The 13,002-nt window shown below is 38.3% G+C and overlaps 1 protein-coding gene across 2 annotated transcripts in view; it reads right to left on the reverse strand.

Annotated features, from left to right (window-relative positions):
* The window catches only part of LOC119559028 (eukaryotic translation initiation factor 4B), a 55,682-nt gene that overhangs the window by 25,759 nt on the left and 16,921 nt on the right, over positions 1-13,002 (reverse strand). For both annotated transcript variants that reach the window (XM_037872157.1, XM_037872158.1), the window contains one exon: positions 12,645-12,705. In XM_037872157.1, the coding sequence (XP_037728085.1) occupies positions 12,645-12,705 (61 nt within the window). The remainder of the gene's footprint in view (positions 1-12,644; positions 12,706-13,002) is intronic.

The raw sequence follows: 13,002 nt of genomic DNA on the forward strand, positions 1-13,002 counted from the left end.
GAAATTAAATCATTATTACTCGAATTGAACGAGGTAAAGCGTATATAGATTTAGACTTCGACATAATGGAAGAACTTCTAGACTTTTTGAAGCTTTTTAAGTAATGTTCGAAAAAATTTAGTTCTGAAAAACATCCCACTGTCCACATCAATGTTCTGTGGGTTAATAAATAAAAAAACACATTGTAAATCTAATATAAAGGATTCTTTTCCCATATCGCAGCTTAAAAGAAATACTTTGCAGTCACTAGAAAAACACCTTTGCCCAAATGATATTCATTATGCAGGACTCTTCCTAAGCCCACCATTTAAGGAGCTTAGTTTTCTTAGTGTTGAACTAAAGGATCATGTCTTATCAATCACTTGTTAAAATTATGTTAAGTGATTATGTAACCGGCATGGGAGATGCTACCAATGTTTTAAGAATGACATTCCCGATTGAAACTAGTGAGTTTGAGGAGTATAAAGATGAAAACCTAAACCTCGACCTACCTCGACTATCAGATACCCGTTACTCAGCTAAAGGGACCAAAGGGAAATGGAGAAATGCACGCAGCAAACCGAGATTAAAATGCGCCACCTACCGGCGGTAGACAGATTTGAACGTTATGGGCGTTAGAGAGGCATATTTGCGTAACAAACTTGCGCTGCGTACAAGGCTACGGAATCTAAATCTGAGATCCCAATTCTCTATCTTTGATAGTTTCCGAGATAACCACGTTCATACTTACGATTTTTAAAGTTTGTGGGCGGTTTATGGGCGTCAAAGTGGGCGTGGCAAACTTTTTTTTTATCAATCGATAGGTATTGATAAGAACAATGCATTTCTGTAAAAAAAATTTTATTCTAGCATCAAAACTGTAGGAGCCACAGTTTTGGGCGGTTTGTGGGCGTTAGAGTGGGCGTGGCACTCTACGAGTAACGGGTATAATTAAGCTTGACAAAAATTAAGTTGTTTTGGAAAGTTGAAAGGAATATTTTAAGCATCCCAGTTAGCTATGCAACAAGTGAGAGGTTATTCTCTACATCGAGGAATATACTTAACGAAAGAAGGACTAGAAGCTCTAACTTAGAACAACTTTTATTTTTAAATAAAAACATGTAACAAAAAACATAACCATTTAATAGTCGTAGTCGTAGTCGTAGTCGTAGTCGTAGTCGTAGTCGTAGTCGTAGTCGTAGTCGTAGTCGTAGTCGTAGTCGTAGTCGTAGTCGTAGTCGTAGTCGTAGTCGTAGTCGTAGTCGTAGTCGTAGTCGTAGTCGTAGTCGTAGTCGTAGTCGTAGTCGTAGTCGTAGTCGTAGTCGTAGTCGTAGTCGTAGTCGTAGTGTAGTCGTAGTCGTAGTCGTAGTCGTAGTCGTAGTCGTAGTCGTAGTCGTAGTCGTAGTCGTAGTCGTAGTCGTAGTCGTAGTCGTAGTCGTAGTCGTAGTCGTAGTCGTAGTCGTAGTCGTAGTCGTAGTCGTAGTCGTAGTCGTAGTCGTAGTCGTAGTCGTAGTCGTAGTCGTAGTCGTAGTCGTAGTCGTAGTCGTAGTCGTAGTCGTAGTCGTAGTCGTAGTCGTAGTCGTAGTCGTAGTCGTAGTCGTAGTCGTAGTCGTAGTCGTAGTCGTAGTCGTAGTCGTAGTCGTAGTCGTAGTCGTAGTCGTAGTCGTAGTCGTAGTCGTAGTCGTAGTCGTAGTCGTAGTCGTAGTCGTAGTCGTAGTCGTAGTCGTAGTCGTAGTCGTAGTCGTAGTCGTAGTCGTAGTCGTAGTCGTAGTCGTAGTCGTAGTCGTAGTCGTAGTCGTAGTCGTAGTCGTAGTCGTAGTCGTAGTCGTAGTCGTAGTCGTAGTCGTAGTCGTAGTCGTAGTCGTAGTCGTAGTCGTAGTCGTAGTCGTAGTCGTAGTCGTAGTCGTAGTCGTAGTCGTAGTCGTAGTCGTAGTCGTAGTCGTAGTCGTAGTCGTAGTCGTAGTCGTAGTCGTAGTCGTAGTCGTAGTCGTAGTCGTAGTCGTAGTCGTAGTCGTAGTCGTAGTCGTAGTCGTAGTCGTAGTCGTAGTCGTAGTCGTAGTCGTAGTCGTAGTCGTAGTCGTAGTCGTAGTCGTAGTCGTAGTCGTAGTCGTAGTCGTAGTCGTAGTCGTAGTCGTAGTCGTAGTCGTAGTCGTAGTCGTAGTCGTAGTCGTAGTCGTAGTCGTAGTCGTAGTCGTAGTCGTAGTCGTAGTCGTAGTCGTAGTCGTAGTCGTAGTCGTAGTCGTAGTCGTAGTCGTAGTCGTAGTCGTAGTCGTAGTCGTAGTCGTAGTCGTAGTCGTAGTCGTAGTAGTAGTAGTAGTAGTAGTAGTAGTAGTAGTAGTAGTAGTAGTAGTAGTAGTAGTAGTAGTAGTAGTAGTAGTAGTAGTAGTAGTAGTAGTAGTAGTAGTAGTAGTAGTAGTAGTAGTAGTAGTAGTAGTAGTAGTAGTAGTAGTAGTAGTAGTAGTAGTAGTAGTAGTAGTAGTAGTAGTAGTAGTAGTAGTAGTAGTAGTAGTAGTAGTAGTAGTAGTAGTAGTAGTAGTAGTAGTAGTAGTAGTAGTAGTAGTAGTAGTAGTAGTAGTAGTAGTAGTAGTAGTAGTAGTAGTAGTAGTAGTAGTAGTAGTAGTAGTAGTAGTAGTAGTAGTAGTAGTAGTAGTAGTAGTAGTAGTAGTAGTAGTAGTAGTAGTAGTAGTAGTAGTAGTAGTAGTAGTAGTAGTAGTAGTAGTAGTAGTAGTAGTAGTAGTAGTAGTAGTAGTAGTAGTAGTAGTAGTAGTAGTAGTAGTAGTAGTAGTAGTAGTAGTAGTAGTAGTAGTAGTAGTAGTAGTAGTAGTAGTAGTAGTAGTAGTAGTAGTAGTAGTAGTAGTAGTAGTAGTAGTAGTAGTAGTAGTAGTAGTAGTAGTAGTAGTAGTAGTAGTAGTAGTAGTAGTAGTAGTAGTAGTAGTAGTAGTAGTAGTAGTAGTAGTAGTAGTAGTAGTAGTAGTAGTAGTAATGTGTCGTGTTGAGATATTTTGACACGCGCTCAACTCTAAGAGCAACTCCTTGAACTAGCAAATTTGTCAAGGATGAGGATGGGAATTCAATTCAGGCAAGCGTAGTGAAAATTGAATAGGAACTATTGTAAGTAAGTTTTTATAACACCTTTCTCGCATATAATTCATTAACAAATCCTTTCTTAAACAAATCCTTTCTTGGGAAATGGATGAGCCTTCAATGGGTTCTTCTTTAGATAAATAATGTACAACGTTTTGGTGCAACCAAGAAGGTCATAAGCTGGAAGTCATTTCCTAAAAAAGACAAGAATAGCAATATCCCTTTTACACGATAAGATCATTCTCTGAGTTCCAAGCCGTTAGAAAGATTTTTGGTCCAACAACTGGAACAACTAAGCAACTACTCTATGGCAGTGCATTAAAAACACAGGACAGCTAAGATTTGAGACTTGACAAGAAACAAATTTGATCCGCATGCTTAGGCGGTGGTCGTCCCCAAACTATAAATTCCAGAGCTCGCAAATAACAGTTGACCGTTTCTTGCAGTCACCAAAAAACCGTTTTTTGCGAACCACTTGCGCAAAAAGTCAGACAAGAACCGTTCACGTGTGCTTTGAACGAACGGTCTGTGCTCAACCAAAAAACAATTTCGTGTTTACTTTTTGCTCTGTTTATTCGCTGACCGATTTTGCAACGAGCGAAGAAAATAAAAGTCTTTTGCATTTGTATGAGTGTATATGCGAATGATCAGTCTACTTGTAAACTACACATGCATTTGTGGATTAGGTGCGTTTGGAGTGTCTAATGTTTTGATCTAATAAATATGTTACAGTTCTTGCTAAGCGTTGTTAAAAAGGCACTGAAGACAAAAGACCGTTTACGATGAGTCTTTCGTTTTTTCGATCTTCTGCCGACCCTCAATGAGCGAGCGTTCAGTTGGATTGCTGTCTCTAAGTTGTTGTTGAGTGAGCATAACAAGAACCACGCAACTGAGAACAGTTAACCGAAAACCAAAACAAAGAGAAGAAAAAAGTTCTGTTCAGAGTTCATCGTCTTTTTCGCTTGTGTTCGAGTGCAGACCGCAAAACGAAAGACGGTTGAGAGTTATTTGCGAGCTATGGTAAATTCAAAACTAATTTTGTTGATTTAAGCACAATAAGATCCCTTTGAAATTTCGAATCGAACGGATGTTGTTAGAAACATGATACAATATATATTTTTGTAAAAAGATTTGATAAGCCTCAATGGTTTTTTAGACTTATTTTTGGCAAAGAAAATACTATTAATTTGGTAAAAAAAAAAAAAACTTATACCTTTATTTTGAAATGTCACAAATAACTGTGGTAAAACTTTTAAAATAAAAAATAATTCTGTAAATGTTACATAATTTAAATAAAATAATAATCGTTAAAAATAACTTTAACGTATAAAGCCGGTACTGCTGCAGCAGCGTACAGTATTGACATGTCGCCCAACGACTTCTTTTTAAAGGTAAACTGCGAGGCGGCACTTTGCTGATTACTTGGTCAGACACCGTCCAATCGCAAAGCACAAACAGCATCAGTGTCGCGTTTGACCGCACACACGTCGTAGGGAACGGGGTGAAATTCCGTAGCAAAAATAATTGGATCATTTGAAAATATTAACTAACGTAACCCAATCTTAGGTCAAGAACTCTTTGGAAGTTGAAGAGCGAAGGGACAGTGCGAACGAAAAAAGAGAGAATTCACACTAGCTAAAACCAACTTGCGTTGCTTAAGAACTCTTAGATTATGAATGCCCGCTGGTACTCTCCACTGTCCTGTCCCTTTTTCCTCCGCCCACGGCTTTCAAATGGAGTCCTACGTCTTGGCGCCGTCCTTCTTAGCCGACTCTTCTGTTCCGCTGTTGAGATTAAGCACTTCTTCTCCTAGTCCAAAGTTCACAGCAGAGCCCAAAGTCCAGTGCGTTCCGTTATTTGCCTTTGCACACGGCACCCTTGCTCTGCCCTCGAAGTCTCCAATCTATCTCTCTCTCCAACTGTCGTTCTTCAAACTCTCTTCGCTTTGCCGTTACTACGCGCTAACTCGCCGCGTATATGGTAGCCGGCAAGCCACCATGTAATAATTTCAGCTGCAATTTGTGGGGAGTTATTGAACTCCTCACACACAGTTTCGATAATGGCCAAGCACACGGTCATACCAATCGATTATACAAATCGTTCTATTACATCTGTTTAAGATTTACAAATTAATTTTTTTTTACAAAAGGGTATCAGTGGGTATTATAAAGAATTTATATTTAGCTGTAAAAGCATAACTGAATACATATATAATCAAACCGGGCACCCCCTTTTTTTTAAGTGCAGAGTATCACGTTGAGATTATTGAACCTCACTCTTTCGCCGAATATCCACGGAAGTAAGATAAAACTAATAGAATTATATCTTGCGAATTAAAGACACGATACACACACATATTTTATATCTATATGAAGGATTTAGGCAAAGGGCCTGTTACGAAGTGGAATCATTGTCAAGTAATTAATTATGATTTTTTTTAAATAAATGTGTCGAATTTTCAAAAAGCATATAGGACATTTAAAATAAATGTCTCAAAAAACTGTTATCTACGGTCTCTCTAAGATATTGGAAAATTGCATTTAAAAAATTCTTTATAATGTTTTGTTGAATTAAAAAGATAATGTGACTTTTGCAATTGTTTTTGTTTATACGATAGCCACATTTTTGTTGAACACATTCTATTATTATGTCAAGTGGTTTTTAAGCGCTTTGCCGGGCATTTCTTCTCCTTCTGCTTTAATACAGCGTTTTGCACGGTCAAAAAGCATGTCGAACGAGTGTTTTAGCTCGTTGCCCGGCATGGCCGCCAGTATGCCGGTGCAAGCCTTTTGAATGGCCTCTACGTCTGCATAACGCTTTCCTTTCATCGGCAAATGCATTTTTTCGAAAAGGTCGCACGGTACCATATCAGGTGAATACGGGGAGTGGTTGATGGATAAAATGTGATTTTTGGTCAAAAAGTCGGACACAAGCATTGATCGATGAGACGGCGCATTATCGTGCAACAAACGCCAACTTCCATCTTCGCGATATTCGGGCCGAACACGTCGAATACGGCGCACCAAACGCTTCAAAACTCCAAGGTAGAATACCGCATTAACGTTTTGGCCGGGTGGAACAAATTCTTTGTGGACAATACCCTTGCAATCATAAAAACAAATCAGCATTGTTTTCACTTTTGACTTCTCCAGGCGCGAATTTTTGGGTTTCGGCTCGTCCGGCGCCTTCTATTCAGCACTCTGGCGTTTCGTTTCGGGATCATATTGAAAACACCGCGTTTCGTCACCAGTCACAATCTTGTAAAGGAAGTTCGGGTCTTTTTTTGCCTCTTTAATGATGTCCTTCGAATGTTGAATTCTGAGCAATTTTTGGACGTCAGTCAATTTGTGCGGAACAAGCCGTGCACACACCTTTTGTAAGCCCAAATGTTCGGTCAAAATGCGATAAATCGATGTTCTGGAGATGTTCAATTCTATTTCCATGAATTTCAATGATGATTTCGGCTGATTTTCTATGAGTTCACGCACAGTTTCGATGGAATTTTCGGTGATCACGGATTTTGGTTGGCCCACATGTTCATCGTCATTTATGTCCTCACGACCACTTTGAAAACGTTGAAACCACTCGTGCACTCTGCTACGGGATAGGCAATCATCGCCATAAACTTGTTTCATCAATTGAAACGTTTCGGTAAAAGTTTTACCAATTTAAAAACAAAATTTAATGTTGGCTCTTTGTTCGAAGCTCATTTTCGCACCGATGACAAAAACATACTGACACTTAAAACGCAATAACCTCACTTCCAATAGATGAAATGTCATACAATTTTTACAGGAAGTCGATAAACGATAGCAGATTCTAACGCACCAGTTGACATATAGATGGCGCCACTAGAGGGCGCTAGATTCAAAAAGTCCTGTTTACTTTGGAACTCACCTTGTATTACATGTATGAGTGATTCTTTCTGAAACGTATCGAGATTTTCTTTATGGTCTCAAAACGTTTTCATATTTTTATCACGATATTATACCATTTATATAGGATTAAAAAAAAAAAAATTTCCATTTGAGAGAAGCAAAGATATGGCGATGCCTTTTTATACCCGTTACTCGTAGAGTAAAAGGGTATACTAGATTCGTCGGAAAGTATGTAACAGGCAGAAGGAAGCGTTTCCGACCCCATAAAGTATATATATTCTTGATCAGGATCACTAGCCGAGTCGATATAGCTATGTCCGTCTGTCCGTCCGTCCGTCCGTCCGTCCGTCCGTCTGTCCGTCTGTCCGTATGAACGCTGAGATCTCGGAAACTATAAGAGCTACAATACTGGGCTTAGGCATGCAGATTCCTGAGATTCCTGCGCAGCGCAAGTTTGTTTCAGAAGAGTGCCACGCCCACTCTAATGCCCACAAACCGCCCAAAACTCCTACAGTTTTGATGCTAGAACAATAATTTTAACTGAAATGTATTGTTACCATCAATACCTACCGATTGACCTAAAAAAAAGTTTGCCACGCCCACTTTAGCGCCCACAAACCACCCACAAACTTCAAAAAATCGTAAATATGATCGCGGATATCTCAGAAAATATCAAAGATAGAGAAACGGGATCTCAGATTTAGATTCCGTAGGCTTGAGCGCAGCGCAAGTTTGTTACGCGAATATGCCACGCCCACTCTAACGCCCAAAAACAGCCCAAACCTGTGGCGCCCACAATTTTCATGCTAGATACAAAATTTTAACTGAAATGTATTGGTCTCGTCAATACCTATACATTGATTGCCACGCCCACTCTAACTCCCACAACGCTTAAATCTGTCTACCGCCGGTAGGTGGCGCATTTGCTGCTTGCATATCTCCATTTTCATTTGGTCCCTTTAGCTGAGTAACGGGTATCTGATAGTCGAGGTACTCGACTATAGCGTTCTTCCTTGTTTTTGTTAAGATTGTGTATAACTTTTAATTACATGGTGTAAAAAAGAAAAAAAAATTCTCCTTAATAATTATTTTTGCCAAACTTTCAGATAAAAATAACTCCCATAACAGTTCCCAAGCAAGTTATAGTCCAAACTTAAAAAAAAATTCAATCGCGTTTTTCTGCAAATCGGCATTTTAAATTTTTATACTAAATTAGTATAATGTTCTAAACATAATCCTTGTTGAACCCTACAAATTTTGACGTTGGACCTCCATGGGTTTCCCCAGAATTAATTATAACAGTTTATATTAAATAAAAATCAAAGCAGTCTTTTCTTGTTATTATTTTTAAATTATGTTGTAACGGACTGTTTTCGACCGTCCTAAGCGCTACTTAAACGACGCGACTAGCCCAGAGATATTGTACGTTCGTCCCACCAAATTTAAGTTGCAAAATGCAAAATATCCGATTGGGACAAATCGGAAAACTTTATTGTTTGTCTTGGGCTGATAGAATTAATTTTTTATAGGATCATTGACAAAAATATTAAAATGAGATAAAATGAGAAAGTGGGCTCCCATTTAAAGAAGCGATGTAAACCACCGCAAATAGCTGACGAGATCAAAATTCCAGCCCAAGACAAACAATAAAGTTTTCCGATTTGTCCCAATCGGATATTTTGCATTTTGCAACTTAAATTTGGTGGGACGAACGTACAATATCTCTGGGCTAGTCGCGTCGTTTAAGTTGCGCGTAGAATGGTCGAAAACAGTTCGTTACAATATAATTTAAAAATAATAACAAGAAAAGACTGATTTGATTTTTATTTAATATAAACTGTTTTAATTAATTCTGGGAAAACCCATGGAGGTCCAACGTCAAAACTTTTAGGGTTCAACAAGGATTATGTTTAGAACGTTATACTAATTTTTTATAAAAATTTAAAATGCCGATTTGGAAAAAACCGCGATTGAATTTTTTTTTAAGTTTGGACTATAATTTGCTTGGAAACTGTTATGAGAGTTATTTTTATCTGAAAGTTTGGCAAAAATAATTATTAAGGAGAATTATTTTTTCTTTTTTACACCATGTAATTAAAAGTTATACACAATCTTAACAAAAACAAGGAAGAACGCTATAGTCGAGTACCTCGACTATCAGATACCCGTTACTCAGCTAAAGGGACCAAAGGAAAATGGAGATATGCAAGCAGCAAATGCGCCACCTACCGGCGGTAGACAGATTTAAGCGTTGTGGGCGTTAGAGTGGGCGTGGCAAAGTTTTTTTTAAATCAATCGATAGGTATTGACGAGACCAATACATTTCAGTTAACATTTTTTATCTAGCATAAAAATTGTGGGCGCCACAGATTTGGGCGGTTTGTGGGCGTTAGAGTGGGCGTGGCATATTCGCGTAACAAACTTGCGCTGCGCTCAAGCCTACGGAATCTAAATCTGAAATCCCGTTTCTCTATCTTTGATATTTTCCGAGATATCCGCGTTCATATTTACGATTTTTTGAAGTTTGTGAGCGGTTTGTGGGCGTTATAGTGGGCGTGGCAAACTTTTTTTTGGGTCAATCGGTAGGTATTGATGAGAACAATACATTTCAGTTAAAATTTTTGTTCTAGCATCAAAACTGTAGGATCCACAGTTTTGGGCGGTTTGTGGGCGTGGCACTCTTTTGAAATAAACTTGCGCTGCGCAGGAATCTCAGGAATCTGCATGCCAAATCCCAGTATTGTAGCTCTTATAGTTTCCGAGATCTCAGCGTTCATACGGACAGACGGACAGACGGACAGACGGACAGACGGACATGGCTAGATCGACTCGGCTAGTGATCCTGATCAAGAATATATATACTTTATGGGGTCGGAAACGCTTCCTTCTGCCTGTTACATACTTTCCGACGAATCTAGTATACCCTTTTACTCTACGAGTAACGGGTATAAAAAGGCATCGCCATATCTTTGCTTCTCTCAAATGGATAATTTTTTTTATTTTTTTTTAAATCCTGTATATATGGTATAATATCGTGATAAAAATATGAAACCGTTTTGAGACCATACTGAAAATCTCGATACGTTTCACAAAGAATCACTCGTATGCTTGTTGCATACCTATTTTTTAAAGTTTTATTTCATTTTTTGCAAACGCAACTACTGCAAGGGGGTGAGAATCATATAAGTGGGAAATCACTGTCCAATAGATGCGGTACAGTTGTTACTGAAGGAGATATATATATACATATATAGTAATATATATATACAAGGGTGGTCAAAAGTATTTTCACAAAAAAAAAGTTAAATATATTCATAATTTGAACTTACATCTTGTTAATTATGGCATCAATGGAAAGGTAATTTAAGTGCCGTTTGAATGATACAATACATTTCTTAACACATTCAGTACTTATTGAAAAGGACGAATTTGTGTGAAAATGTCCTTTTTGAACTTTTTTCCTCGACTTGAAAACTTAAATTTTTTGATGCAAAAAGTTTCTTCAAACAAAAATAATAGTAACTGCAAAAAGAATTTTTCAAAAATCATTTTGCTTATATTTTTTATGATTTTTTAAAGGTGACACTGTCGGAAAAAATTTGTATGAAAAAGAGAAAAATATGGCTAAAATTCATGTTTCTAAGCATTTTCAAAAAATCATAAAAAATAGAAGCAAAATGATTTTTGAAAAATTCTTTTTGCAGTTACTTTTATTTTTGTTTGAAGAAACTTTTTGCATCAAAATATTTAAGTTTTCAAGTCGAGGAAAAAAGTTCAAAAATGACATTTTCACACAAATTCGTCCTTTTCAATAAGTACTGAATGGGTTAAGAAATGTATTGTATCATTCAAACGGCATTTAAATTACCTTTCCATTGATGCCAAAGTTAACAAGATGTAAGTTCAAATTATGAATATATTTAACTTTTTTTTTGTGAAAATACTTTGTGGGGTCGGTATCGGACTCCGTAGAATCTAGAAAACTCTTTTTCTCTGCGAGAAACGAGTAAAAAAAATGTATTTCCTCTTTAGGAAAATAGTATGAACTGTTTTCAAATAAATTAAAACTTTGTCAAATGACATTTGCTAGAATCTTAGCAGCAGAGTTCTCAGAAGGACATCGGATCGAAGAATCAGCATCCGATAAAAAATATACCTTTTCACAGATCCTTGAAATGATAGAGGATAGCAGACATTGCATTTGGCGACTGCATGAAAGAAACAAGTCAGTTAAAGAAAGAACGCTATCAAATACTCGACTACCAGATACCCGTTACTCAGCTAAAGGGACCAAAGGGAAATAGAGATATGCGAGCAGCAAAGCGAGATTGAAATGCGCCACCTACCCGCTATCTCAATATATGGTTATGTGGGCGGTAAACAGACTTAAGCGTTATGGGCGTTAGAGTGGGCGTGGCAGTCGATAGGTATTGACGAAACAAATACATTTGAGTTAAACATTTTTTTCTAGCATGAAAACTGTGGGCGCTACAGGTTTAGGCGGTATGGGGGCGTGGCATATTCGCGTAACAAACTTGCGCTGCGTACAAGGCTACGGAATCTAAATCTGAAATCCCGATTCTGTGTCTTTGATAGTTTCCGAAATATCCGCGTTCATACTTACGAATTTTTGAAGTTTGTGGGCGATGTGTGGGCGTTGGTCAATCGATAGGTATTGATAAGAACAATACATATCAGTTAAAATTGTTATTCTAGCATGAAAACTTTAGTAGCCACAGTTTTGGGCGGTTTGTGGGTGGTGTAGTAGTAGGCGTCGCACCCTGCTGAAACAAACTTGCGCTGCGCAGGAAGCTCAGGAATCTATATACCAAGTCCCAACTCTCTAGCTATTGTAGTTTCCGGACGGACAGACAGACGAACAATCGGACAGACGGCCATGGCTAGATCGACTCGACTAGTTATCCTGATCAAGAATATATATACTTTTATCGGAAACGCTTCCTTCTACCTGTTACATAATTTCCAACGAATTTAGTATACCCTTTTACTCTACGAGTAACGGGTATAAAAAAATACCTATTTACAGATCCTTGAAATGATAGAGATTGACAGACATTGGCATTTGGCAACTTCATGGAATTTGGTCGCTTTCCAAAGAGCAATTATATAAGATGAGGAAATAACCATGTCCAGGCAAACCGTTTAAAAGATACTTCGGCAAATTCTCCCATTGCTGTAAAGGAAGCTTGGACCCCGTTTTATAAAATTTAAGCAATGGCAGGGAAATGTGACAAATCATTTTTATGATGCCGCCCTGGGTAAAGGACAAATGTCTCGAATGTTTTTACAAATATCACAATGAGTACACCTTTATCCTGTATCCTGTATAGGCTACAGGTTTGGACGCTTTATGGGCTTTAGAGTGGGGATGACACTTTGCTGACTAAGAAACAAACTTGTGCTCCGCGGGAATCTCTAGAATCTTCATGCCCAATCCAAATATTGTAGCTTGTATAGTTTCCCAGATCACAGTGTTCATACGGACAGACAGACATGGCTAGTTCAACTCGGCTTGTGATCCTGATGAAGAAACGCTTCCTTCTACCTGTTTCAACCCTCCGACTAATCTTGTATACCCTTTTACTCTACAAGTAACGGGTATAAATATGTAAAACCAGGTATTTCGCCGGTATAGTCCAAATATTCGGTCAATATATTCCCCTCATTAATATTTTTATGTACCTGTCGAATCGGTTCCGGGGATGATTTAATTTATGATTTTCTTCTCCACGATGCTTTTCATCTGAAATACAAATATTTGTATACCGTTATTAATGTATTAGCCAAACACCGCTCTGTAAAAAATAAAGGGCATGTTACCATATAAAATATTTTTAAATGACGGATTTCTTGGCGCTAAATTCGTCAGAAATTCTTATGTACATCAACAAAAACGTAAAATATAAGCGTTTTCTGTGGCACCACTATATGAATGTTTTTCTAAAGTAAGTGATATAATCGCAGTTTTTTTACCAAAAATTTATTTTCAAAAGGACAAATCATAACCGAAAAAGAACTTTTGAAATCCCATATCATTTGG

This window comes from Drosophila subpulchrella, unplaced genomic scaffold, assembly GCF_014743375.2.
Source record: "Drosophila subpulchrella strain 33 F10 #4 breed RU33 unplaced genomic scaffold, RU_Dsub_v1.1 Primary Assembly Seq16, whole genome shotgun sequence".
NCBI lineage: Eukaryota > Metazoa > Arthropoda > Insecta > Diptera > Drosophilidae > Drosophila > Drosophila subpulchrella.